The following is a 27,922-nucleotide window of genomic DNA, read 5'->3' as shown; positions in this document are numbered from 1 at the left end:
TTCTCCCCAACTTTCCCCGGGCAAGGCTCCTGTAGCTCTCACAGCTGCAGAAAAGGCAGCAGTTCAACAGGCAGACCCCATGTACACAGATGCTGTGCAACTTTTGGTAGCAAAAGCTGTGCATCTCACTGCATCTCCACGCAGGGGAAAGCAGCACCTGTTGAAATCTTGCCTGCCACACAACTATGGCGGTCGCTCGAACCCCAAACAGCTGCAGTCCGAATACCTCCCATTGCAAACTTCTAGTCCTTTCCCCCCCATCTGTACCACCTTGATCTATTTACAACACAACCAAGCAGTGACTCCAAGCCCTCTCTGCTCCAAACATCTGAGATTAACCTTTCTGGAGCCTCCTACATTTCCAACCCCTTCACCGCATAGAAGAGCAATGGAAAGCCTTTTGCACCTACCTTTGGGGGTTGTTGGCATCATCACAGTTGTGGGTTCTTGTCGACCCCAAGACCACCAGTACTGAGCAGCAGTGAGGGGAGCCAGCCCTGCTATCACCAGGACGATGCAGAGCCAACGCAAAGACGGGGCTGCCCTGAGAGCGCCCATTGCAACTCTGCAGTTCTATGATCCTGCGATTCTGTCTGTGTCCTTCCCAGCGCTTCCCCAACTCAAGCACACTCCTCTCTCTCCCCAGACCAACCTTTGGCACTTCTGATCCAAGCTCTTATCTGCTTAGGATGCCCGCCCACCAGGCGCTCTCTGCCAATCAGCTGGCATCTCACACCACAGCACTGCTTGGTACTGCTGAAGGCACCGCACAGAGCAATCGGTGGCCACAGATACAAAGCCGTCTCCTTTTCTGGGGGAAAAGGCAGGCAAAACGTCAACATGGGAACGTCAGCTCTCTCCATCAGCATGATGCCTAGGCTTTGTGTCCACAAAGGCAGTAACAGTTCTGAATACCAGTTGTTGGAAATAGCAGGAGGGTAGAGGGTTCTTGTGCTCAGTTGCTGCTCTTGAGTTTTAGTTGTTTGTTGCATTTCTATCCCACCTCTCCTCGCACCCACAACCCAGGGACTTAAGGTGGCCTACATGGTTCTCCTCCTCCTCATTTAATGCCTACAACAATCTGTAGAATCATAGAAGAATTGGAAGGGACCCTGAGAAGCACCTAGCTGAACGCCCTGCAAAGGAGGAATATGCAGCTGTCCCATGCAGGGATCGAACCTGCAAGCCTGGCATTACCAGCACCACGCTCTAACCAACTGAGCTATCCCGGCAGATGTCACACACAGGGGTCGATGTGCCTTTAAACACCAGTGCACCAGAAGCAGGAAAACATAAGGGAAAGCACACATTTCCTACTAGTCCACCAGTGCTTAAGGCTTTGTGGACATATGTGTTAGATGAGTTTCCACACATTGCATCAACTTTTGCCATCCCAGTGCCCTCCAGATGTACTGGACTACAACTCCCAGCAGCCCCACCCAGCAAAAGCTTAAATTACCGTATCCCAGCTTGATATGTTATGAGAATGTGGTGTATAGATATAAAATAAATAAGAGTCCACAACATCTGGAGGGGGCCATGATGGTGAAGGCTGCATTGCATGATTGCTATTTTTTTTAAAAAAAACCCTGAAATATCAATCATAGTTTGGGGAGCTGCTCTAAGTCATGGGTTTAATAAAACACAGAATTAAAGGAGAGCCCTAACTGCTTCCCTGGTACCTCGGTAGGTAAAAAGGTAAAGGACCCCTGGACAGTTAAGTCCAGTCAAAGATGACTATGGGGTTGCGGTGCTCATCTCGCTTTCAGGCTGAGGGAGCTGGCGTTTCTCCACAGACAGCTTTCCAGGTCATGTGGCCAGCATGACTAAACCGCTTCTGGCGCAATGGAACACCGTGACGGAAACCAGAGCGCACAGAAACGTTGCTTACCTTCCCGCCACAGTGGTACCTATTTATCTACTTGCACTGGCATGCTTTCGAACGGCTAGGTTGGCAGGAGCTAGGACAGAGCAACAGGAGCTCACCCCAATGTGGGGATTCGAACCGCAGACCTTCTGATCAGCAAGCCCAAGAGGCTCAGTGGTTTAGACCATAGCGCCACCCCCATCCCTAGGAATCTACCTTATACTAAGTCAGACCAATACAGCTCACTACTGTCTATATCAGGCTTTCTCAAACTGGGGTCTCTAGCTGCTTTTGGACTACAATTCCCACCATCCCTCACCACTAATCCTGGGAGTTGTAGTCCAAAAACAATTGGAGTCCCAAGTTTGGGAAACCCAGAGAGAAAGCTCTCTGGGGTTTCAGGCAAGGCAAGGGTCTTTTCCAACCCTACTTGGAGAACCGGAATGAACTCGGGACCTATTGCATGCAAACCATGTATGCTCCTTTCAGAGTGAAAATTCCAGTCCTCACTGTTCTTCATAAAGGGCTGATTTAACAGAGAGAAGGGTCACTCACATTAAAGGGTCTGATTGAGGCTTGGGGGGAATCATGATGCGGATTTCTGTCTCACAAAAGTTCAAAGAGCAATGCAATATTTGGGGTTGGGGCAGGAGAAAAAGAAGTGGTGTGGAATGGTATCAGTGATGGATGAATAGCAGGTTAGAACCGGGAAGGGGGTGGCCATCCATCATGGATGCTTTAGCTGAATTTCCTGCATTGCAGGGGGTTGGACTAGATGTCCACTGGGGTCCCTTCCAACTCTACAATTCTACGGTTCTAATATTTAGTCCCCCAAAAGTTCATCTCTCTGCCCTTTGCCTCTGTCAATGAGCATGTTACCCTACAGACTAAACACCATCCCAGTGGCTGATAAAGTTCTGATGCAGTGAGGGTGCCTGTTTGGGTTTTTTGCAAACAGCTCAAGGCTGCCTGACAAACTCTTCTGTCTTCTGAGAGGAAGGGCAGAGGAACTGGGGAAGAGTTCACTCCAATAACTGTTTAAGGAAGAGCATATTTCTTTTGTGGAAGTTTCTTCAGTGCATGGCAACACTGGCAGAGGAAGAGGGGGGCAGGGGGGAGCGCACCGCCCCTGGCAGCGCAATCCTGGTGGGGTTCCATTGCGGCTGCCCCCCCGCCCCTGCTGGGCCCCCCGCCCCCAGAACGCCCGCCCCGCCCCCGGGATGCCCGCCTGCTCTCCGCCACTGCATGGAAAAAATATATCCCACCTCTCTCCTTCTCAAAAAACAAAATATTAAAAAGAGGAAAGAAAAATTAAAAATACCTGACACATTTATCATTCCAAAAATGCCCTAGCAAACATTATCTTGCTGCTGCCCACCTTCGTGAACATGGACTTCTGTTGATTAAATTCAGAGACAACAACGATGTATTCCATATTTTTATGCTCCAGTAAAACCTGAACTATTTAAAATTTTAAAAGATGATGCTGTAAAGGTGCTACACTCAATATGCCAGCAAGTTTGGAAAACTCAGCAGTGGCCAGAGGACTGGAAAAGATCAGTCTACATCCCAATCCCAAAGAAGGGCAGTGCCAACGAATGCTCCAACTACCGCACAATTGCACTCATTTCACATGCTAGCAAGGTTATGCTTAAAATTCTACAAGGCAGGCTTAAGCAGTATGTGGACCAAGAACTCCCAGAAGTACAAGCTGGATTTTGAAGGGGCAGAGGAACTGGATTATGGAGAAAGCTAGAGAGTTTCAGAAAAAACATCTACTTCTGCTTCATTGGCTATGCAAAAGCCTTTGACTGTGTCGACCACAGCAAACTATGGCAAGCTCTTAAAGAAATGGGAGTGCCTGATCACCTCATCTGTCTCCTGAGAAATCTCTATGTGGGACAAGAAGCTACAGTTAGAACTGGATATGGAACAAATGATTGGTTCAAAATTGGGAAAGAAGTACGACAAGGCTGTATATTGCCTCCCTGTTTATTTAACTTATATGCAGAATTCATCATGCGAAAGGCTGGGCTGGAGGAATCCCAAGCCGGAATTAAGATTGCCGGAAGAAATATCAACAACCTCAGATATGCAGATGACACGACCTTGATGGCAGAAAGTGATGAGGAATTAAAGAACCTTTTAATGAGGGTGAACGAGGAGAAGGCAAAATATGGTCTGAAGCTCAACATCAAAAAAACTAAGATTATGGCCACTGGTCCCATCACCTCCTGGCAAACAGAAGGGGAAGAAATGGAGGCAGTGAGAGATTTTACTTTCTTGGGTTCCATGATCACTGCAAATGGTGACAGCAGTCACAACATTAAAAGACACCTGCTTCTTGGGAGACAAGCGATGACAAACCTAGATAGCATATTAAAAAGCAGAGACATCACCTTGCCGACAAAGGTCCGTCTAGTTAAAGCTATGGTTTTCCCAGTAGTGATGTATGGAAGTGAGAGCTGCACCATAAAGAAGGCTGATCGCCGAAGAATTGATGCTTTTGAATTATGGTGCTGGAGGAGACTCTTGAGAGTCCCATGGACTGCAAGAAGATCAAACCTATCCATTCTGAAGGAAATCAGCCCTGAGTGCTCACTGGAAGGAGAGATCCTGAAGGTGAGGCTCCAATACTTTGGCCACCTCATGAGAAGAGAAGACTCCCTGGAAAAGACCCTGGTGTTGGGAAAGATGGAGGGCACAAGGAGAAGGGGACGACAGAGGACGAGATGGTTGGACAGTGTTCTCGAAGCTACCAGCATGAGTTTGACCAAACTGCGGGAGGCAGTGGAAGACAGGAGTGCCTGGCGTGCTCTGGTCCATGGGGTCACGAAGAGTCGGACACGACTAAACGACTAAACAACAACAACAAATACATGTTTGATGGCAATCTCTTTTTTCTTTAAGGCATAATGCTTCTTCTGCATTTGTTAGCAGCTGAATATAAATCCATTGTTTTCTAGCATCTCTTTGAAACATCTTAAGGAGGTCAAGGGAGGCATAATCCCAACATAGTGTTGTGATTTGGGGTGGGGAAGCAGGTAGGCTGCATGCTTGAGTTCCTGGACCCAACCGGGATTCAACTGCGGAAATAGCCAGGCATAGTATGAGTCAGTAAGGTAACAAAGGAAGTGGCTTTGTGCTAGAGGACACATGGGTGGGCTCTTCTCCCTCAACGTTCTGGCAGGTTGAAAGACAAAGGGCCAGAGTGGAGGTGTGAGAGCTAGAGGCAGGAGGAAGCAAGCTGGGAAGCCAGAGAGACAGAGCCATGCCTGATCTCTGCTTGAATCCAAGGCACAGCAAGCTTATGTCCCCCAGTGCAATGTGAAATCTGCCTAGCACCTATGACAGCCTCGCCCCATTCTCGTCTGCTGCCTTCCTCCTCCACTCCGTTTTCAGAGTGTGGCAAAACGCAGACTTTGTGGCTTCAGCATCAAGCCAGCTTTCTCTCTCCCCACCCACCGCCCTCTGCTTAACATCCAGACTGATGAAAAGTTCCACACCCACAGACGTTTCATTAGAAATTTTAAAATGTCTTATGTTTCAGTGAAGGAAAGACAACAACAAACAAGGCGAAGGAAGAGGCAAAGAGGCCAAAAGCACACAAAACAACCGCAAGAGCGGTCAAGAAGCCCAAACAGGAGCTTTTTCCTGTAGAGAAAGAGATCCCTGCCAAGCTGACCAGAGGAGGGCTGAGGGCAGGGTAGTTCGTCTTCCTTTAATGCTCTAATGGACCAGTCTGCACTGCAGAAAATAACCTCAACAGTCAGTGTGTGGGGGTTGTGAGGGGCAGACTTGTTGTGCCTTGCAGTTTGCTGGTTGACCTGTGGTCTGTCACTATTAACTTATCCACACCTCTCTGTTTGCCCTGCCAGGGAAACCCAGAAGAAACCCAGTGCCTAATTAGAACAACTGGCAATCAGGTTTCTTCGCAGATTGCTTTGCTCATTCCGATTTAGTGCTAAAGAGCAGGTTTTCTGGGGGAAAGAGGCAGGGCAAAGGCAAAACCACCCAGATCTGTGCCTACAAAGTGTGGGCAAGCAGAAAACCACTATAATCTGCACCCACCCTTTAGAATGCACCCCCCATCAAGGAAATAAACGACTATCTGACTTTTAGGAGACACCTGAAGGCAGCCCTGTATCGGGAAATTTTTAATGTCTGATGTTTTACAATTTTTTATATATGCTGTAAGCCGTCCAGAGTGGCTGGGGAAACCCAGCCAGATGGGTGGGGTATAAATCGAACAACAATACCACCAACAATAACAACTATTTTCAGCACAGGACAAGCGCAAGTGTGGAAAAGACCTGCATCTGAGCCTAATTCACCTTGCAGGGTTGTTCTGAGACTTAAAATGGCAAATGAAAACAAAACCTGAATGTCCCCTGGCCTGAGTATTTTCAAGAAAGTGCGAGATATTGATGTACAGTGGTACCTCGGGTTACAGACGCTTCGGGTTACCGACGCTTCAGGTTACAGACTCCGCTAACCCAGAAATATTACCTCGGGTTAAGAACTTTACCTCAGGATGAGAACAGAAATCGCACGGTGGCAGTGGGAGGCCCCATTAGCTAAAGTGGTACCTCAGGTTAAGGACCTCCAGAACGAATTAAGTTCTTAACCCAAGGTACCACTGTATTAAATTATATAACTTATCTGGGCAATGTCCCCCATTTACAGCAGTTAAGGATATTTTAGTTTTGATCCTTTAGTCCATGCTGTTTCAATTTTTCCTCTTCAATAGTTCCCCACCCCTGCCATTGCTTCCCTCCCCAGTCCCCCCCCCCCAGTTATTAAAAGTTGTTGCTAGACATGGTACATTTTGAAGTTGGCTGACTAAGTGGGTCTGGGAGGTGGTGGTGGTGCTGTGAGGCATTGTCAATGGGCATCACTCTCTCTGGGCAGGTAAAACAAGGCCTTTTTGGCAGGTGGAGCATGTCACATCTTAGTGCTTCAGGGCTGAGGGATGCTCAAAGGATGGAAAATTAGGAGGGTGGGTGTTGACATCTGTTGGCAAACCAGGCCCCAAAACATTTTGGCAGAAATTGATTTACAGCTGCCATTTCTTTTCACTTTCCCTCTCTGCTTTGGTGCCCTCAGGTGGACATCTGTGAAAATGCAGGAAACAGAAATGCAGAAAGTGTGTTTGTCCGATACCCAGACGGGTCTAGCTCACCCCTGGGATATTCCCAGACCTCACCTTCTGCTCTGTCAGTCCATAGCACCCCTGAAGTGTATTAACAAATAGCTTGTTTTGAAGGAGAGTTAGGAATCTTGGAGCACATTTAGATATCGCTACTTAGAATAAGTGCTATGCTTCACAGATTTCCAAAGCACGCAAATGCTGCTGGAGAGATGGCAGAGAAAACCTCAAACTGAATCTGACTAAACACAGACTAAAGCACATTTTAGGACCTATTTTGTGGAGATAACTGCCGCCATTGCACCTGCCGCTTGGAGCGGTTTCCATTTGTTACCTTCTGGCCTCCTGGAGAAGTCCTCCTCTGCCCGCTGTGAGACTCTTTCCAAATAAAATTGCTTGCACCCTGCCCTGATTTTACATTGAATGGAACACCAGTGGAGACATCATTCACATCTGCTTGTCCAACTTCTGTGGATATTTTTTCCTCCATTTGTGAGGCCTGCAGATGTGGTCAGAATTCCTTAGAAGTATACAGCTGACCATCTGTGTGCACTTGACCCTTGCCCATTCTGGCTGCTTAAAGTAGCCAGAGAAGGTCTGGCCAACTGGACTGAAAATGATATTAACACTCCCCTGTGGGAGGGAGTGGTCCCTTTAAAGCATGTTGTTGCATCTGGTCATTTTATAATCTTCTGTGCTTGCGCAAAGTGCTTGCTTGACTCAGCTCTGGGAATCTCTGGATGAAAACAATTATCTGGGACTCTTTTGTAGCATCGCTTCCTATCTGGTTGCAGAATTCAAAACCACCATGCCTCTGGTGCACAGATGTTAGCCCAGCCCAGCTGGCTTCCTTTTCATTTGGATGCCGTTTCTGAAGCTTGCAGTCAACCTGCTGCATTCTCGGCCTGCCAAAAGAGTCTTTTGTTAATTTTTCTCTAACACATTTCTATGTGATAGGCTATTGCAATACATAATTTCTCTCTAATGCTGAGGGATGCGTTTCGGCCACAGTGCAAGAGGCACTGGAAGTCTTTTCGTCGTCCTACATGGTTCTATCTATGTATCTCAAGGAGACATACATAGTTCTCCCCCCCTCCCCATTTTATCCTCACAACAACCCAGTGAGGTAAGCTAGGCTGAGAGTGAGTGACTGGCCCAAGGTTGCCCATTGAGCTTCATGGGCAAGTGGGAATTTGAGCCCTGGTCTCCCAAGTCCAGGTGCAACCCGCTAACCACTACAGCACACTGACTCTTACATTTCGTTATATTAGGAATAACTGAATGGAAACCTTTTAAGTAACACAGACTCTGGAATATGAATGGCTTACTGGATTGAGATGCTTTATGACTTTTAAGCTTTTGGACTGCATAACTCAGGCATCGGCAACGTGCGACCCATGGGCTGGATCCGGCCCACGAAGACCGTTTTACCGGCCCCCGAGCTGCCCCCAAACCAAGCCGCCCACCCAGCGAGTTCCCCGCATGCTGTGCTAAACCGGCGCAGTGCAGCATGGGGACTTGCCAAGCGGCGCTGGAAATCGCGTCTGCGCACACGCAGATATCAGAAATCGCTTCTGCAGGTGTGATTTTTGGCGTCTGGGAATGCACAGAAGCAATTTCCAGCACCGCAGACATGCACAGACGCAATTTCCAGTGTCACGCTGCGCCAGTCCAGCCCACGGATGATCTCCACGGGAGTGATCCGGCCCATGGCTGGTAAGCCTTGCCGACCCCTGGCAAAACTCTTCATCTTGAAGGAAAAAAATGGAGAAATGAACATACCCTCAAACATTTCTCTAGTGAAAATAGAGACATCCTATTCCATCATTATCATTTTATTATTTATACCCAGCTCATCTGACTGGGTTGCCCCAGCCACTCTGGGTGGCTACCAACACATATAAAAACATAATAAAACACTAAACATAAAAAAAACACTTCTAAAGGTTGTATTTTCTTGGCTTGGTGTACCTATTTTCTTGGCTTGGTGGTCGCTTTACTCCATACTCTCCAACATTTCTCTGATGAAAATAGGGACGTCCTAAGGAAAAGCGGGACATTCCAGGATCAAATCCAAAACCAGGATGGCTTCTGTAAATCTGGGACTGTCCCTGGAAAACAGGGACACTTGGAGGCTCTGAATTAATCAGGGACACCCTGATTAATTGCAGGCACATCTGGAGATTGCTGAGCTAGTGGGGCCTGCTCACATCTGTATCCAAAATAAGGAGTAATCTTTCAAACCTCATGAGGGCGCCATTCACGAAGACTTGAAGGCTGGCAGTGTGTAAATACATGATACATGAAAAGCATGTTATCACACAGATACCAGGCATGAGTTGTCTTCCCCGTTGTGCCTGCCAATTGGATAGACTGCTGGCTTGAGGTACCATATCAGATTTGGCTTGATCAAGCAAAGAAGAAAGGGAAATTACTGGAGAATATTTTGTATTAATGGAAGGTCATAAGGAGGGTTGCCACAAGTTATTAAACTGAGGGGGGGGGGGAGGAATGTAAACTTGGCGGAGGGGAAAGAAGTTACTTTAAAGTGACTTTAATCTCTCCCCCTTCACAAAAAAAGCTTAAACAGTCTTTTAAGAAAAAGCAGGATGTAAAAGCTCAATTTTCTGCCAACCTAGCAGTTCGAAAGCACGTCAAAGTGCAAGTAGATAAATAGGTACCGCTCCGGCGGGAAGGTAAACGGCGTTTCTGTGTGCTGCTCTGGTTCGCCAGAAGCGGCTTAGTCATGCTGGCCACCTGACCCGGAAGCTGTCTGTGGACAAACGCCGGCTCCCTCGGCCTATAGAGCGAGATGAGCACCGCAACCTCAGAGTTGGTCACGACTGGACCTAATGGTCAGGGGTCCCTTTACCTTTACCTTTTAAAAGCTCAATTGCAAAGTGAGTGTGGCTGAAGTTTTCCTTTCGGGTTGAAGCTGGTTTGAGGGAAAATGCACCAAATAACAGTATTTCTCAAGAAACTACAGGGTTGTGGGTAACACTGTGTTCAAATGCCAGCTGCGGGAACTCACTGGAACCAGAGGATATGGTAAGGTGTACACAGCCTAAATAACTCTCGCTGGTTTCTTCCATATGCCAACTCTCATTTAGCAGCAAAGGCAGGCAAGGAGATCGATCACAGGTTCTTTTCATATGAGGCTGAAGTTGACATTATGCTTCTTTTGTCCCTAAAGAAGGTAAAGTAGAGGAGAGTCATTTGTGATGCAAATGTGCATTTTGGACAATGCAGGATATACATTTAGTTCACAGAGGAAAAGCTACTTTAAGCCTTATGCATGAAGACACTGTCAAAGACTGCCCTTCAGCTTTGAAGCATTTGAATTCCAGGTTATCACTCTGTGATTCAACAGTCTTAAATTGTCCAACAGGGTGGATGGATGGATGGAAGGAAGGAAGGAAGGAAGGAAGGAAGGAAACTTTGACAGTGCCAGTCTTACGTATGTTTGATCAGAGAGTAAACTCCTTTGAATATATTCTGAGTAAAATATGCATGAGATCAGTCTGTTTAACATTAAGATTACAGTATGTGTTTTCAACCTGTTACATACTCTTGATAAAAGTGGGCATGGTATCATTTCCTAGTTGGATCAATTTAAGTTATGAAAGGCGTATGCAAGCTTTGGTTATTATTTTTTTAAGTGTTTATTAGCTTTTGAGAAATGACAGTAGACAACTTGAAGAAATAACAGTGGAACAAATAACTGTGTGGAACACTCACTGCACTTAGGAAAGTGTCAGTCAGCTGCACATATTCTAACAAGAGAAATTCTGAGAACGGACCCACAATGAGAGTGCCTAATTTGACTACAGAGGCAGGAAGTCATGTGTTAAGCAGGTAAGCTTGACATGTGTTGCTGTGTGGGTGGGTGTAACAACACACTGCTCTTGTTTATGAAACCTATGAAAGGGAACAAAGAACTCTGTGCTGGACAGAGGAGTTCTGCTAAAGTCAGAAGCTCACATACACCTGTAGAAACCTACGGCGGCCTATAAATCAGGTCTCACCAGGTTTTTGTCCTGGAATTTATTTTCAAAGCCAGAACAAGTGAAGTAGTAACAACAGCCTACTTTTGAGTCTTGAGCAGCATGCCTCTCCTTGATCATCACCAAGTCCCCACAACCAGTTTCTATACATCTGAAATTGCCACTAAGGTCACTTAGGTCAGAGACATAACTCTGAGGCAAGTTTGAGCCCCAGGGAAGTATGCTTTTTTATTTTTAAATGAAGTATTGTCAGTATGAGAAATTTTTTTTTAGCTTCTCTATATATCATCTAAAGTTCAAATCACACAAACATGTCTGAAGACCCCACAGGGTGGTGCAGTTCAGAGAAGGGAAACAGTGGACTTGAAAAGAATTAACAGAATCATAGAGTTGGAAGGGATCACGTCTACACCAAATCCCTACAATGGAGGAATCTTTCACCCAGCATGGGGCTCAAACCCACAAGCCTGAGATTAAGAGTCTCACGCTCTACCAACTGAGCCATTCCTCAGTTGTTCCATTACTACTTCTCACCTTTCTTTATTCTTGTCCCAAGCTGGGGAAAAACCCATCAGGATATAGCAGGGATGGGTAACCCGGAACCCTCCAGACATTATTGGACTCCAACTCCCATCATCCCTGACCATTGGGCTTTGGTGGCTGTGGCTGATGGGTGTTGGAGTCCAGCAACATCTGAGCAGCCACAGGCCCCTATCCTTGGGCTACAGTGGCTTGGAAATGTGTGTGTTTGCCCTAAATGGGAGGTACACACACACCACAACTTTGCACAATGAGGAAAAAGGTGGAAAGAGAGAATATCCTCTCTTCTCTGGAATTATCCAGTGGACAAACAAAAGGAAATGGTGCTTGCTTTAGTGTTTAAAGCAGTGTTTCCCAAACTTGGGTCTCCAGATGCTTTTGGACTACAACTCCCATCATCCCTAGCTAGCAAGACCAGCGGTCAGGGCTGATGGGAACTGTAGTCCCAAAACAGCTGGAGACCCAAGTTTGGGAAATATGGTCTTCAGTGATTTGAAAGGTAAAGGGACCCCTGACCATTAGGTCCAGTTGTGACCGACTCTGGGGTTGCGGTGCTCATCTCGCTTTATTGGCCGAGGGAGCCGGCGTACAGCTTCCGGGTCATGTGGCCAGCATGACTAAGCTGCTTCTGGCGAACCGGAGCAGCACACAGAAACACCGTTTACCTTCCCATTGGAGCGGTACCTATTTATCTACTTGCACTGGCGTGCTTTCGAACTGCTAGGTGGGCAGGAGCTGGGACCGAACAATGGGAGCTCACCCCGTCGCGGGGATTCGAACCACCAACCTTCTGATCGGCAAGCCCTAGGCTCTGTGGTTTAACCCACAGCGCCACCCGCGTCCCTTCTTCAGTGATTTACTGGCCCCCAAATACCTCCAACTCCAACCCTACTGATCTTCTTGGGGATTAAGTTCAGCAGAGGCGAACCCTCAGAAGTGAAGGGAATTGTGGCTTCCTCTGTGGCAGCCCCTAAATGTTGCACCCATCCTCCCCACAGAGGTGCATCTAGTGTCTTTGTTTGCTCTTTACCCAGATCTTCGACACTTAATGTACAGTGGTACCTTGGTTTAAGAACAGCCTAAGAACGCTGCAAACCCCGAAGTAGGTGTTTTGGTTTGTGAACTTTGCCTTGGAATCAGAACATGTTTCGCTTCCTGTTGAGTGTGCTCCATTTGTAAATTGAGTCCCCCGCTGCGATGGGAAAGCACACCTTGGTTTAAGAACGCTTTGGTTTAAGAACAAACTTTTGAAACGGATTAAGTTTGTAAACCAAGGTGCCACTGTATCTGCTCCATGGGACCCACTTCTTTTGCGAATTTCGACTCTTCTCTTCCAGTGGGAAGGCTTTTGTTTGTTTTTTGAACTGTGTATTGCATTGTTGTAACCCACTCTGGGACCTTATGCTGAAGGACAGGTAAAGGACCTTACAGATATATAATAAATAAATGCTTCTTTGTGAATACATAATTGCCTTAGAGCGGCTTTAGACATTCTCGCAAAGGAAGCAAAGCACATGTGTAGTAGATCTGCCCATCTTGTTCCCCATTTTCTGCTAGAATGCAGGAGATGCACAAGGTCCCCACCTGCACACGCCTCATGTGGAAGCAAGGAAAACCAATGGATACTTTATTTGTGAATTCCCTTTTTCTCTTGTCCAGGTAACCTGCAAAAACAGGAATCCATTTTCTGCAGTATCTGGCAATGGCCACTAGCATAGGTGTTTTATATATATATAAAGAGAAAGAGAGAGAGAGAGCGCGAGAGAGAGCGCCTAGACAAGTTCTTGGAATATACATCTATCAATCACTAGACACCACAGCTGCTAAGAATGGAACTTCCACAGCCAAGTGCAGTATACCTCTGATTCCTGGATGATGGGAATAAACAACAGGAGCTGGCCGTCCCTTTTAGAGCCTGCTTGTGAGCTGGCTACTCTTAAGAGACTAGATCAGGCATAGGCAAACTCGGCCCTCCAGATATTTGGGACTACAATTCCCATCATCCCTGACCACTGGTCCTGTTAGCTAGGGATGATGGGAACTGTAGTCCCAAACATCTGGAGGTTCAGCGTTTGCCTATGCCTGGACTAGATGGATCCATCATATCACACAGGCAGTGGTGCTATTGGGACAGGACTTTAGGGCAGGCGTTGAAGGCCCCACTCAGCAGAACGATCAGGAGGTTCCCCAAGCCCAGTGGAAGTGGCCCACCACATTTTAAAATAAGCAAAACAGAACAAATTTAAAACCCCCTTCCTCTTCCCAGAGTCCCATTAAAATCCAAAATCTAAAATTACCTAACCACAACACCGGACCCAGCATGACCATTCTCATGTTCTGAGCCTAATCAATGCAACGCCTGTGTGGCCACAACCTCAGACGAGGCATGCATAATATAATTGTGGCATTATTCTTTCTCTCTCTCCCCCCACCCCCCCAGCCCAGCCTCCCCACCCTCCCTTTCGCAGAGAAACCAAACAGGCACTGGCAAGGCGCACTCGTAACTTACCAAAGTAATAGGAGAAGCATGGCTGGAGGGCCGCTGCTATTTTCCAGTCCCGGCACAGGTTTCCGTCTTTGCAGCAGCTGCAAGCTCTTTGTGCTTCCTTCCTCAGGGCAAATGAGGTCTTTTCTCAGCTGTGGGGCAAGCTGCCTTGGTTGCTGCTGCTGTTCTCCTTTGCCTCTCCCTCCAGCAGGGAGGTGTGGCCAGAGAGTGGTATAAAGTCCAAAGAAAGAGCTTCTCCCCCCTTCAGTACAGAGTCCCCCTTTCTACTGGAGATCAGATTCTCTGCTCTGCCAGCAACACAGTTATTTTTATTTTTGCAATCGCCTGGCCTGTCGGTCCCTTGCTGCCTTGTAACACCTGCCTGCCTGCCATGCACTCGGGGACTGCGCCCATCACTCTGCTGCTCCTGGTACAGGTGGGCTTTTCTGTGAGCCTCGACGCCATCCAGTGCCCGCCATGTTCCGAGGAGAAGCTGGCGCGCTGCAGGGCGCCCACCGGGTGCGAGGAGCTGGTGCAGGAGCCCGGCTGCGGGTGCTGCGCCACTTGCGCCTTGGCCAAAGGAATGCCCTGCGGGGTCTACACGCCGCGCTGCGGCTCTGGGCTGCGGTGCTACCCGCCGCAGGGAGTGGAGAAGCCTCTGCACACACTCATGCACGGCCAAGGGGTCTGCATGGAGCTGGCTGAAGTAGAAGCAATTCAAGAGAGCATGCAGTCCACAGGTAAGAGGGGCATCAGGCTCTCAGGCACATAAGCCTGGCAGGCAGGTCTACTGGCCGCACCAGTTGTGGCGCAGATGAAATGCTGTACTATGGTTTGGATGTGGGGAAGGGTGGGTTTATCTGGGGGTACCTTACCTTTGTGGGTAATGGCTTGCGTTCGCAGTCTTTGAGTTGCCAGCTCTGAAAACAGGCACAACCACAGCTATTGGCCAGTACCTGGAAGGAAACTGACGCCACATCGACCATCGCTGCACCCTTGACCGATGCTAGATTTAACAACTTCACGCTCTCTCTTGGGACCCTTCAGAGAGCTTTGCGCTGCATGTCAGGCTCACAATACGCTTCTTGGCTGCCAACTTGTAACACAAAAATAACCTGCGCGCATGTTCAAAACGACAAGTGGCAAAAAAAAAAAAACTTGTTGCAGGTCGAGTTTCCAAGGGCTGCAGTTTCCAAGCGCATTGTCCTCTGTGGCAAGGGAAGTGTGCTCACATGTGCGGATAGTGGTGGTGGGGAGATCATCTGCTCTGTGGTGAAAGATTTGAACATGTATTTCGTATGTTCTACTGTTAGCGCTGCATGGATCGCGGTAGTCCTTTTCCTATGCGTGAATAGTCGGGGGATAGAATGGGGCTGAAAATAACTGGTATTTCGAGTTCCTTTTGTTTATCTCCAAAGCTCTCTCGGCATAGGTTTTGGCACATGGGAGAAACAGGGCGATTCCAGACAGGAGCTTACTATTGCAAACGGGGGCCCTTCAGATATGGCAAATGGGATGTTGGCAACATGTGGCGGTGGTCCCCCCCCCTTTTCATTTTAACTTACTGGATTGTACGCACTTCAAACGTGAACTGCATAGACGTGATGCTGGTCAAACTTGGGAAAGAAAAACAAATATTAATACAGCCTGTCTGCTTATAGCTCAGTCATTAGAACATGAGACTCTTAATCTCAGGGTCCTGGGTTCGAGCCCCATGTTGGGCAAAAGATCCCTCCATTCCTTGTGGTTAGACTAGATGATCCTCAGGGTCCCTTCAATCTCTACAATTCTATGATTCTCTGACTACAGCAAGACATGACTGTTTAAGCAAAGGCTTGCACCTCTCTTGTTTAGTTTTTTCACTGTTCGTTTTTAGGTAGTGTTCATTACTTACTAATAAAAATTATTTGAAAATATATAGGGGGGGAAACGCTGACGTTTTGATGCTGACCGCAACGCATAGACACTATGGAAAAGCATGCGGGTACAAAGAGCACTGAACCTCACAATATCTAATAGGAGGCTTTTCCAGCCTCCCTAGCCATCCAACCAGTGGCGGAGCTTCATGCTCTGGCACCGGGGGGCGGAGAGCAGGCAGGGGTGGGGCTGGCACACGTCCCAGGCGCGTGGCACGCCACCTGCACAGGCGGGGGGTCAGCCACGATGGCACCCCACCGGGATCGCGCTGTCAGGGGAGTGCGCTCCCCCCGCACTCCTCTTCCTCCGCCAGTGCAGTGCATCCACCCCCTCCAGTACTGGACAAGAAGGTGATTTGTCACTTTATTTGAAGTTGTTTCCTAAAGATCTCCTAATGGAGATCAGATGCGCCTGTGTAGATTTCAGTTTCCTTTTTCTTTCAGCTACGAAAGGGAGGCGTGCAGGGCAATCTTGTACACATCTAACTCGGACACGCTCAAATTCAGTGGGAACGGGTTCCCAGGTAATTTGCATGTACAGAGGATTGCAGCCTAAAGTACATAAGGGGTAACTGAGGCTACTGCCTTGGAGCAGCAGGTTGGACCAAATGACTCTTGGGACCCTTTCCAACTCTACAGTTCTATGATTCTATGTGGGGGGTATTCTTTTCTTTTTTTAAAAAAAGAAAATCCCAGTGGTTTTTTTTAATTGTTTTATTTCCACACAAAATATCTCTACTTCAGTGTTAGCATAAGTCCTTCACGTCTAATTGCCCCACTAACAACTGTTTCAGTGCACTGATCCGATATGCAAACATGCCAATACAAAACCTTTCTTGAGCGTAGGCTGTGCCAAGAAGTTGCACACCACACGCGTCAAGGGCATGTAAATAGTATTCAGCCATGACTGTTCAGTGCCTCTGACCCGGAATGTCTTGGAGTGCTAGTGTCAATCAGGACCACCTCTTTCTGCCGCATAGAGCCACATCCTTAAAGAGAGAAAGAATGGAAGGTCGATCTTGGAGATAAAGTGACCAATGATGTTTTTTTCTTCCTTTGAAACTGGGAGGAAAGAAATTTCAGTGAAGAAACTTGGTTTGTATTCCTTCTTTGCCACCCCATAACTCTCATACCCCCCATTCTTTTTGAGAAGCAATGCACAAACCTTCGAGATGCACAAAGAATAGTGTTAGAAGTCATGTGAGTGATATCTAAATGTTTCACTATTGTGCAATCATGCTGTAGAAAAAACATAACCAGTGCACATACTGGTACAGAAAGGTGTACCCACACCTACATACAGGGGTGCCAAGTTGCATAAAATATTTTTTTGGGGGGTGCAAGTAAGCCCCACCTTCATAATCAATCACATGATGCGGTGCATGCACACCATTTGAATGGCAATGCCCATCAAATATTTTAGAGGGGAGTTGAAGACCCCTCGGCTCCTATGAGTTGGTTCCTATGCCTGTGTACGCCCAGAAAGTTTTAAAAAACACTTTGGAGGGGGGTGGGAAGAGAGGAGAGCCAATCGAGGTGAAGCCTGACTATGCACCAACTGGAGTGGACAGGGCATGGTGGTGAGATGTTTGGGGTGGAGAAGGCACTGAAAGGATGTGATTCATTCTATGCTGTGCAAGGCACATTGCGATTGCAGCATCCAGCAAATACTGGGAAATAAGAGACTGGTTAGTGCTGGAAGGCTCCTGTCTAGAAGCAACCATTGGCTGGTGTTCTAAGAACGTACATGGCTGCAAGTGACAGGTTCTGCAACAAGTGCCCTGGCCCAATCCACCTGGTCAGCTCTTCTGCCTTTATGAGCAGCCAGAAGCTTGACAGGCAGCCACTGGCAAGTGATACTTCCTCCGCATAGAGAGGCAGAATATCATCTCCTAATTGCGACTGATCCATCCGCTAAAAGGCACAGCTACGGGGCTGACATGAGAGTCAGTTGGCAACCTTGGATTATTTAATGGGCTTTAAATGTGCGACATTTAATGTACACGGGTGGCATTGTGGTTTAAACCACAGAGCCTAGGGCTTGCCGATCAGAAGGTCGGCGGTTCGAATCCCCGCAACGGGGTGAGCTCCCGTTGCTCGGTCCCAGCTTCTCCCAACCTAGCAGTTTGAAAGCATGCCAGTGCAAGTAGATAAATAGGTACCACTCCAGCGGGAAGGTAAACAGCATTTCTGTGCACTGTTCTGGTTCGCCAGAAGCGGCTTAGTCATGCTGGCCCCATGACACGGAAGCTGTACACCAGCTCCTTCGGCCAGTAAAGCATGATGAGAGCGGCAACCCCAGAGTCGTCCGCGACTGGACCTAACCGTCAGGGGTACCTTTACCTTTAAATGTGCTACATTTTCAGTGACATACAAAGATATACCATACTAAGGGATCTCGTGTACCCTTGCAGTGCTGTGTCCAGTTCTGGGCACCACAGTTTAAGAAGGCTATTGACAAGATAGAACGCGTGCAGAGGAGGGTGACCAAGGTGGAAACCAAGCCTTATGAGGAACGGTTGAGGGAGTTGGGTATGTTTAGCCTGGGAAAGAGGAGACTGAAAGGCATATGACAGCTTTCTTCAAATACCTGTTGCACGGAAGATGGCACAAGCTTGTTTTCCGCTGCCCCAGAGGGTAGGACCCAAACCAATAGATTCAAATTATGTACACGAAAGGAGTGTCTGACTAAACACCAGGAATAACTTTCTGACAGAGCTGTTAGACAGTGGAATGGGCTACCTTGGAAGGTGGTGGACTCTCCTTCATTGGAGGTTTCTAAACAGAGAGCAGGTGGACATCAGTAATTCCTTCAAGGGGTGGGCAATGACCTTTTGTTCTTTCCCAACTCTACAGTTCTATGGTTCTGTGTGTTTTTCAAAAACCCACAGTGTTTCTATTAAAAAAATCACCGTGCAAAATGTCGGAACACAGGGGTACCAACTTGAATAAAATATTGCGGGTCCCAGGTAAGCCCCACACTGCATAATCAATCACAAGGTAAAGGTAAAGGACCCCGGGATGGTTAAATTCAGTCAAAGGTGACTATGGGATGCACCGCTCATCTCGCTTTCAGGTCGAGGGAGCCAGCGTTTGTCCACAGACAGCTTTCCAGGTCATGTGGCCAGCATGACTAAACAGCTTCCGGCACAACAGAACACTGTGATGGAAACCAGAGCATACGGAAACACTTTTAACCTTCCCGCCACAGTGGTACCTATTTATCTACTTGTGCTGGCGTGCTTTTGAACTGCTAGGTTGGCAGGAGCTGGGACCAAGCAACAGGAGCTCACCCCATCACTGGGATTTGAACCGCCGACCTTCTGAATGGCAAGCGCCCAGGAGGCGCAGTGGTTTAGACCACAGCGCCACCTGTGTCCCTCTAGTCACAAGACCACACACACACACACACACACACACACATTTGAATGGCAATTCCCATCAACTTTGGGGTCTCGGGGGAGTGGCAAAGGGGCCTCGACCCTAGGAGTTGGCTCCAATGTCTGAACTTCAATTTCTGTAAGCTAGCTGCTGGAAATCTATGCTGTACAGATATCCCTGCCCTTTGGCCCAACACATATAAGCAAATAAGAAGCTTGACTGGGGTGGGGGGCCAGAATGCAGACCACCTACCTGCCTCTGGGCCTGCAAATACCATCCATTAACTCCTTCCATCTTGTCCGGTTCTCTGCTGTGCTTTCAGTCTTGAAATCCACAGGTGGCAGGTTTGTTGTGTTGCTCTGTGTGAAGGCCACGGTCCAACAGACTTCTGACACCATGTGTTGTCGTCTCCTGTATGAACTCTCCACAAGCTGAGTTAATGCAAATTCAAACTTTATTCTTGATGCGGCTTGGGAGCCTGCACCCAGCAGTAACTAACTCAGCCAGGCCACACCTCTGAGTCAGCTGCTCTCCAGGAACTGGCTTCCTGGGTCATAGCGGTTTCTTTTTAAGGGGCCACATACTAGATGTTTAATTGATAATGCATATATCCCGCTCAGAACATTCCTTTTTTTAAATCACTGTTGGCAAACTGGCTCTCTAGTTAAGTTTTTGTTTTTGTTTTAACTTGCCATGGACATAGAACTAGTTATAAAGCACAGTTTGGCAGCGGAGGAAGTGTTCAGTTGTGTGCCTTGCAAATGGAGGAGAATATGCATGGCCGTCTAGCTCCTCTCAAAATACCGTTAAGCTCAGATCCTCCAAGAGTTTCTATTTTCCAGGGACTTTCCTGATTTAAAGAAGCCATCCCGGTTTCTTATTTGATCCCTGAATGTCCCACTTTGCACCTTAAAGGTAAAGGTCCAGTCGTGACCGACTCTGGGGTTGCGGCGCTCATTTCGCTTTATTGGCCGAGGGAGCTGGGGTACAGCTTCTGGGTCATGTGGCCAGCATGACTAAGCTGCTTCTGGCAAACCAGAGCAGCGCACGGAAATGCCATTTACCTTCCCGCCGGAGTGGTACCTATTTATCTACTTGCACTTTGACGTGCTTTCGAACTGCTAGGTTGGCAGGAGCAGGGACCGAGCAACGGGAGCTCACCCCATCGCGGGGATTCGAACCGCCAACCTTCTGATCGGCAGGTCCTAGGCTCTGTGGTTTAACCTATAGTGCCACCCGCATCCCTCCTTTGCGCCTTAGGATGTCCCTATTTTCTTTGTAGCATTGTTGGAGGGCATGGAGTTATCCAACCCCCGAGCCGTCTGAAGGCAATCCTGTATAGGGAAGTTTTTTTTAAAAAAAGGTTTTATTGTCTTTTTATATATGTTGGAAGCTGCACAGAGTGGCTGGGGCAACCCAGTAAGATATGTGGGGTATAAATAGTAAAGTTATCATTACGGAATGGGAGGCTGTCCGTATTTTCATCGGAGAAATGTTGGAGGGTATGTAAGCTTAGTCTCTGGCTGTGCACCACTGATGGACACATACACAGAAGCGGCAAAAAAATAATAAAACTTAGTAGGCTAATGGGAAGTCAGATGAAATTGTCTGTATGCTGTAATTGCAGTGCACCTTACATACCACAGAATGAATGGCATTCATTTCAGGGTCGTTCTCACCATGTCCTGTCCACACCAGTGGGTGGGAATGCCAAAGTCTCCCCCACCCCCAAATGCCCACCTCCTTTTCAACCCCTTTTATTCATTTATTTAGCCAAGTGCATAAAGCTGAAGTTTAATGCACGTAAGTTGAGGCCTTCTTGTATTTAACATCTTGAGCTCCTTGGAAAACCACCTTGAGTTCAACCTTGTTGTTGGAAAAGTGAAATGCAAATACCAAACTAAATCAAGATCGGAACTCGTGGCCCCTTCCCAACTCTACCATTCTAGTATAAATCAAAAAGCAGACCATGGCAATGATAAGAGTCCTTGTTTGAAAGGCAGATTTGTATATGAGCCTTTGGGTAGGAAATGCAACTTATTCCCTATGTGTGGCCTGGGGATCAAGTAACTGAGATCACTTTCACCTTTAGCATGAACTGCCTGGTGAAAGGGCCATCCATTATCAATCAGGATGCAAGAAGATTAGGGAGGGATTGACAACAGGAGGTTGCTAGATGCTCCTACTGTCTGCATTTTATCAAGGTCACTCCATATTTCCTGGTACTTGTCCCTGGCAAATTGCTGTCTCTCTGTTATGCCTTGGGGGAAGGGATACCTTTAAAAGAACGTGCTGGTAGAGTGCTCACATGTACACTATCTTAGTTTCTGCCAACACACCCAAGAGTGTTAAGGTTGCTGAATGTGTTTTGATTCTGCGGTGAGTAACATCTGATCCATGGCAGGCTGGAACATTATATTAAACTTCAAGCTCTCGCAGCTCCAGCTCCAGCCTTGACCCCTATTAACACAAACTGCTTCAGATGCAGTGGCTATCATACCTTTCCAAGTGTCCTGATTTTCCAGGGACCATTCCAGAATTATGAAAGCCATCCCAGCTTCTGATTTGATTCTGAAATGTCCCCATTTCCCCCGCCAGTGCTGTCGCCATTGAGCTTAGGAAGGAGGATGAGCCGGCCCTTGTCCTGAGTGGCAGCAAGGGAGCATCCCATTGCCTCTCCATGGCCACTGCTGATGGCCTCCTCCCTTGGGCAGCTCGTAGTGGATATGGCTGCTGCCACCAAGGCCCAGCTCTGCACGATGCCCCGGCTCTGAGATGCAAACAGAGAGTAGGGCGTGAAGAAAGGGGGAGAGGAGTGGAGCACAAGGAATCTTGAATTATTATTTTTAATGCTTTGCGTCTAATCTTACCCCTTTCTAAAATGTATTTATGGTGTGTGCTTTTCTTTTGGTAAATCTACGAATAATAAAATCAGGATTAAGGGGTTTCCTCAGGACAGTGGAAGGCATCCCGTTGATGTAGTGCTAGTAGCATTCACCCTTCTTCTGATAGGAAATTTTTGGCGGGGGGGACGGCAAAAAATGGGGGGGTTTGAGGAGGATCAGTTGCGGAGTGGGGGAGTGAGATATGTCCCTATTTTCATTTGAGGAATGTCAGAGGGTATGGGCTATTGTAGATTCAGGGCGCTTCCAGTCTTTCACTCTTGGGAGTGGGACCTACCAACAAATTCAGGCTCTGCCATGATAGCTGATGGTGAAGTCTTGCTCAGCAAACCCATTTCCCTCAGCGATCAGACTTTTGCCAAAAGGCAAATGATGGGGAAATGCCCTTGGCCAGCACTTGCTTTGACAAGACGTCATCTAACCACCCTCCTTGCAAAACAGATCGCGATAAATACTCGGTAAACAGGTGGTTTGGAAGCACCCTCAGGGTAAAATAAATAGCACAGCATACGGGAAGCAGAAAAAGCTTTCATCCAAACTGCTGGTGATTTGTGCGGTCTCTCAGGCAGTGATTCTTGGTGTGAGGCTGTGTACCCTTTATTCTGCATCTGGCATGCTCCCAACCACAGTTTTGCACAACATTAGCCACACTCCACACCCATCCTGTCACTTCTTCAGGAAATGCCGCCTTTTGAGGCATTCCCACCTCAAACCGGCTTCAAACCGAATTGAGAATTGAGCCACCTCGCTGTGTTTAAGCCGGCAATGTGTGCACAGCAGTTTTAGTTACAAATACACAGGAGGCACTCTGTGTTCATTTGTGAAATATGAGGGTGAGGGTTACCACTTTCTGGGGTGTGTACCTACGACTCAGAGCCAGCCCAAGATATTTGGCTGTGTGAGGCAAAATACAAGGTGGTGCCGCCAACCGTCCCTATTTCTTGTACAGATGCCAGCCACTTGAATTTGAATTCCAGCACTGGCAACATCACAACATCTCCTATCCACTTGAGGGCGATAGGCTACGTCAGGGGACAAAGGGCAGGCCACACGGCACGCACCTCTCTTCTCCAAAGCCTTGCCACTGCCACTCTGCTCTGCAGCATCAGCCAACCAAGGTGGCTGCTTCACTCTGCTTTATGGGAGGGCTGGTCCTGTTGGTATGCTTCTAGCAACAGCCTGAACCTGCAGAAAGTATATATTATATATTATATTATTTATATATATATATGGACACAGACCTAAACAGTGTAGAAGGTGTCGCTTGTCCTGAATCTCCCAACATTTAGTTTCATTGGATGTAATTAATTAAAGAACTTTAATGTCTGCATCAGGGTCCTGGATTAATATGAGCCTACAGAGGTGAAGTCAGGGCTGGCTCAAGACATCTTGCTGCCTGAGGCGGACAAAATGGCACCTCCCATTCCATGTAGAGAAGTAGCTTGGAGCACTAACTGATTCTTAGTTCAACACTGGTGATGGGATAGCACACCTGAGGAAAGGAGGCTCACTTAGGGGGCTCTGTGTAACATAGAGAGCTCTACTCCAACATCTCATTGCCCTTCCCTCCGTATCTGCTACCCAAGGCAGCTGCCCCACTCTGCCTAACAGTAGGGCCAGTCCCGTGTGGAATGTAGGGATGGATAGATCTGTCAATTTCGGTTCCCTCTCTCTCTCATTTTTCCAATGTTGAATTCAGTTATCCACATTTCTGCAGCAATTTTTGATTTATAAAACAATCATGAAAATTTGTCAACATATTAGTGTGAACTTCACCTAATAAACAGGTTTTTGTATGCAGTTTTTAATAAGGTACACATTTTTGCAAGGACTTTACCCCATGTAACACATTTTCTATGTATGCATTTTATCCGCACTTTCGCCTGATACAAACATTTCTATAAGCAATGTTTGGTTGGAGAACTGCACTACAAAATTCAGAGAAGGGTGAATTTTGAAGGATTCCTGTGTTTTGGTTCACATATTGTTTCACAAAGTGTGAATTAGGTAGGTTTACCTTGGGCATCATTGAGGTCATACTATTTCAGGCGCATGCTGGGATTCCAGCAATGTTCTCCTCCATTGCAACTCTAGTTTGAGAGCCTTTCTCTCACTTCAGCGTACTTTTGTGGTACCTTTGATTCTAGATTGAAATGCTGAAGAGCCTCAAACACTTCAGGGCAACTGATGATCTTAAAAGATTTAAACCAGAGGGCTGGATCCAGAAGTGGCCTAACCACCATGGGACATTTCAACAGTAGAACTGACTAGGGAATGTGCCTCTCTAATGTCGTAGTTAACTGAAAATGGAAGAAAAAGATGGGATCTTGTACATCAGTGGATCTTCCCATGATTTTAAATAAATATTTAACCCTCCTCTTCTGTCTTCTACCTTCCATGTTTCCCTTATGTATCTTCACTTGCCGCACCATTCAGAAATATGTTGACTGGCTCATTTACTTAAGGCATCTGAATTGTTTTAATAAAATAAAAAATCGCCCATTCCTAGCCAGGACTTCTGCATCTTTCAAGAGCAGGATGACAAGCAGAGTTCAAGAGGTGACATTTCCCATCACTTCATTTCCATCAGGGAAAAACATCTTCTTAAAGGCATGCAATTATTTAAGACTGACCAAGAATGCTTCCTGGTATTGTTCTCTAGACAGGGGGAAACCTAACATTGCATTGACAGCAGACCTAGAGACTGCAACTGGGATTTTTAAATGAAAAAATTAAATTAATGTTCAGCAACGTACAAGCTTATGAACCCTACTGAAATTGGAATTACTTCTGAGTTAATAAGTTTTGTATTGGAGTATTAGTGTGACCTCCTGATGATTTATGTTGTCTCCTTTTTGCTTCCACTGATGGCTTTTAATGTGTGTCCCGGTGAACTGAGGATGCGTGATGGGGGGGGGGGACCTCATGACCATTTTGCGCTGGATTCAGCCCCTCTTACTTACTAACACACATTACACCACACAAAAAGAAATGTGCTGTTTGCCTCTGAATCTTTACTGGCAACTGGCCAGAGGGCTGCAAGTCTTCTACACAACCCCAATCATTCAACGCAATAAATCAACTTCTTCCTTTGAGAAAAAATATATAACTTAAATGGCTGCCATTAAGTACCCTTGAGTGTGGAAATGTGTGATCAAGGGCTTTCAAAAAGTCTTCATGGATTAAGGATCCAGGGAGTTGAAAACATACAGGTGAGTGCAGAAGTTAGCATCCCGAGAATTGATTTTCGGTTTTGCAAAACTGTTTCTAGTTGCTCAGAGTCTTGAACGTATTTGGGCAATGCCTGGTGGCATCACAGAAACGGGGGCGGTTTCTGGATGCGATTTCTGGTAGTCTAGGCATGGGGCTTCAGAACCACGCCAAGCTCCACACCAGATGGTAGGAAAAGAAACGCACGGACATTTGCTTAGCTAACACACTTCGTGCAAGTCACAAATATAGGGTCAGTTTGGCACAGGTTTGCCTTGTCAAAGATGCCGTCTTGCTCAAATAATTTGGCCTTGCACCTGAAATCACTGCATCTTAAAAGATGCAGAAGTCCTGGCTAGGAATAGGGGATTTTCTTCTTCTTATAATGCAGACATTGTGAAGGCCTCTGTTGGTTCTTTCCCCCATGACTTTTCTTGATGGCACTGTTTTCCCCATGCTGGATAGTGTGTGGGCACATATCTTCCTGATGTTTGGCTCAAAGAGAGCAGAAGCCCAGCTGCTTCTCAGACTTGAGTTATCATGAAGGCTTTTTTTGGTTCGAATCATGGCATCCCAAAGGATGCAACCCTGGAAATCGCAGCAGGAAACTGGCTTCCCTGCCTCCAATGGAAACTGGGAAGACAAGGCATCCAGGAAACAGCTGAGGCATCATAGGACCACACTTTTTGAGAATGAAGGCTGCGGAAAGGCTTCCTCCATCAGCGGACAGGAAAAACTTTCCCATCACTTGTTGGGATTGAGAAGTGACCTCGACTGCACATTGTGGTAAGTCAAAGTGGCTTACCATGAGCGAGCAACTGTGCTCATGCATGTGTACCTGCTATGCGTCTCATTTCCCTAAGCTGTAAACAAGCCAGTGTTGTCTTAGCATTGTGTGCAAATCATTACTTGTGATTTCTTGCCAAACAAATGACGAGAGCTAAGAGCAAACCTTGATTTTGTTCATTTTAACTGATTTGACTGCCAGTTTTACCTATTTCTTTTGCGCTAAGTGTTGCATTAATATTATCTTATTATTTAAAATAATAAATCAATAAAAATAATAACATAGAACAATAATTAATATTTATTTGTGCGTGTATAATCTGCAATCTGCCCTAGGCTCAGGAAAGATGAAGGGTATGATAAAACTTTCTAAATAAATAAAGTTATGTGCTTGCTTCCCTTCCAGTTTGTCCTCTAAACTGAGTAATGTAACGTGCTTAAGATGTAAGGTCTAATTAAGATATGCAAACTGGATAATATTATTATTTTTATTAAAAAAAAACATTTTGAGGTGAGGTGAGCAGTACTGTACACAGGATTCTAAATGTGGTTGCACCATAGATTGATATAATGTCAGTTTTATTTTCAAATCATTGTAATGATCTGAGGAGAAACCAAGGTACCCTGGTTTCTCTTTAGATCGCATAAATCTTTTGCCTTCTACTAAAGATTTCTGTGGAGAAATCATTGTATCAGGGTTGGCAGCTACCATAATTTCTCTCTCTCTCTCTCCTTCCTTCCTTCCTTCCTTCCTTCCTTGATAGATACATACATATGTGAGGGGATAGGTCTATTGGTGGCTTCTACCTTTGAGAGCCAGAAGATTGTATTCTAAAGTCTAACAACAAGAGAGATTTGCAGACATTTCCTGCGATGAACATCCCTAGGATGTCCAGCTGCCACACGAGACAGTATGCTGATCTAGAACGCCATGCCTGAACTTTACATGAATGGGTGGAATTCTCCTGGACCAAACTGCTGATTTCTTACTTGTATTTTCTACCCAGCAGACACTGCTGGGTGAGTGGGTTAATGTGTAGCCCAGAGAGTAAACATTTTTGCCTCGTGTGTCTCCTCACTACCAGGAACAGAATCTCCTGAAATTGTTATTTTTGGCTCTGTCCTTTGTAGGGTGACAAAGGGTAATCGATGCCCTTGGCAGTGGTGGTGAGGAAGGAGGCAGAGATAGGGAAGGAGGAGGGTGCTGGGGGAGGGAAGGAGCAAAGGTGGTTTAAAGGCAGAAGTTGGCAAGAGGGTTGTTTTTCTAGGAATTTTTTTTTTAAAGGCCCGTGTTTTGGGAAGAAGGTTCTTTGTCTACCTGTTGCTGACCCGAGTCTGATGTAAAGGGAAAAGTACTTTGTGTCACTTTCTTTGGCAGTAAGCAAAGGGAACCAATTAAGATTAAAAACATGCCTTTAAATGAGTATTGGTGATGGTGACGAAGAAGACATTTGAAAATTGACGGATGGGACAAAACACAATCTCCGCCTCATACCTGGGAATTTGGTTGCTAGGCAACAGAAAAGCTACAATGCTTCTCTCCTCATCTTATGGTTTGCTAAGTAAAAAAAAAAAGAAAAGGAAGCCCCAGGATGCAGTGCTCCATTCATTTTAGTTGCCAGGCAACAGAGTCTACAGCTAACTGTGTCCCCCTCTTGTGGTGGTTATTAACCATTGCAAG

At 46.7% G+C, this 27,922-nt stretch overlaps 2 protein-coding genes and 1 long non-coding RNA gene across 8 annotated transcripts in view; 1 reads left to right on the top strand and 2 right to left on the bottom strand.

The window, feature by feature from the left end:
• LOC308461383 (uncharacterized protein) overlaps nucleotides 1-16,077 on the bottom strand; it is a 49,116-nt gene extending 33,039 nt beyond the window's left edge. For 2 of the 6 annotated variants that reach the window (XM_080978267.1, XM_080978268.1), the window contains exon 1: nucleotides 411-2,976. In XM_080978267.1, the coding sequence (XP_080834393.1) occupies nucleotides 411-558 (148 nt within the window). In that variant the 5' untranslated portion in view covers nucleotides 559-2,976. Of the gene's footprint in view, nucleotides 1-410; nucleotides 2,977-7,350; nucleotides 7,922-8,987; nucleotides 9,058-10,047; nucleotides 10,204-13,144; nucleotides 13,225-14,069; nucleotides 14,210-14,920 lie in introns of those variants that run through there. The other 4 variants (XM_080978269.1, XM_080978271.1, XM_080978270.1 and 1 more) reach the window with 4 other exon arrangements.
• Nucleotides 14,437-27,922, top strand: part of IGFBP4 (insulin like growth factor binding protein 4) — a gene marked incomplete at its 5' end in the record, with an annotated part of 38,817 nt that continues 25,331 nt past the window's right edge. The window contains one exon of the mRNA XM_080978365.1: nucleotides 14,437-14,785. Coding sequence (XP_080834491.1) covers nucleotides 14,437-14,785 — 349 coding nt within the window. The remainder of the gene's footprint in view (nucleotides 14,786-27,922) is intronic.
• The window catches only part of LOC308461441, a 46,107-nt gene continuing 34,450 nt past the window's right edge, over nucleotides 16,266-27,922 (bottom strand). The window contains exons 2-4 of the long non-coding RNA XR_013978892.1: nucleotides 21,843-22,094; nucleotides 19,595-19,773; nucleotides 16,266-17,023 (exon numbers count right to left, since the gene is read on the bottom strand). This is a non-coding gene — a long non-coding RNA (uncharacterized lncRNA). The remainder of the gene's footprint in view (nucleotides 17,024-19,594; nucleotides 19,774-21,842; nucleotides 22,095-27,922) is intronic.

The sequence above is a fragment of the Podarcis pityusensis genome, assembly GCF_964106645.2.
Source record: "Podarcis pityusensis genome assembly, chromosome: 13".
NCBI lineage: Eukaryota > Metazoa > Chordata > Lepidosauria > Squamata > Lacertidae > Podarcis > Podarcis pityusensis.
Note: the sequence above shows the minus strand (reverse complement) of the source record. Positions and strands in the feature narration are given on the sequence as shown.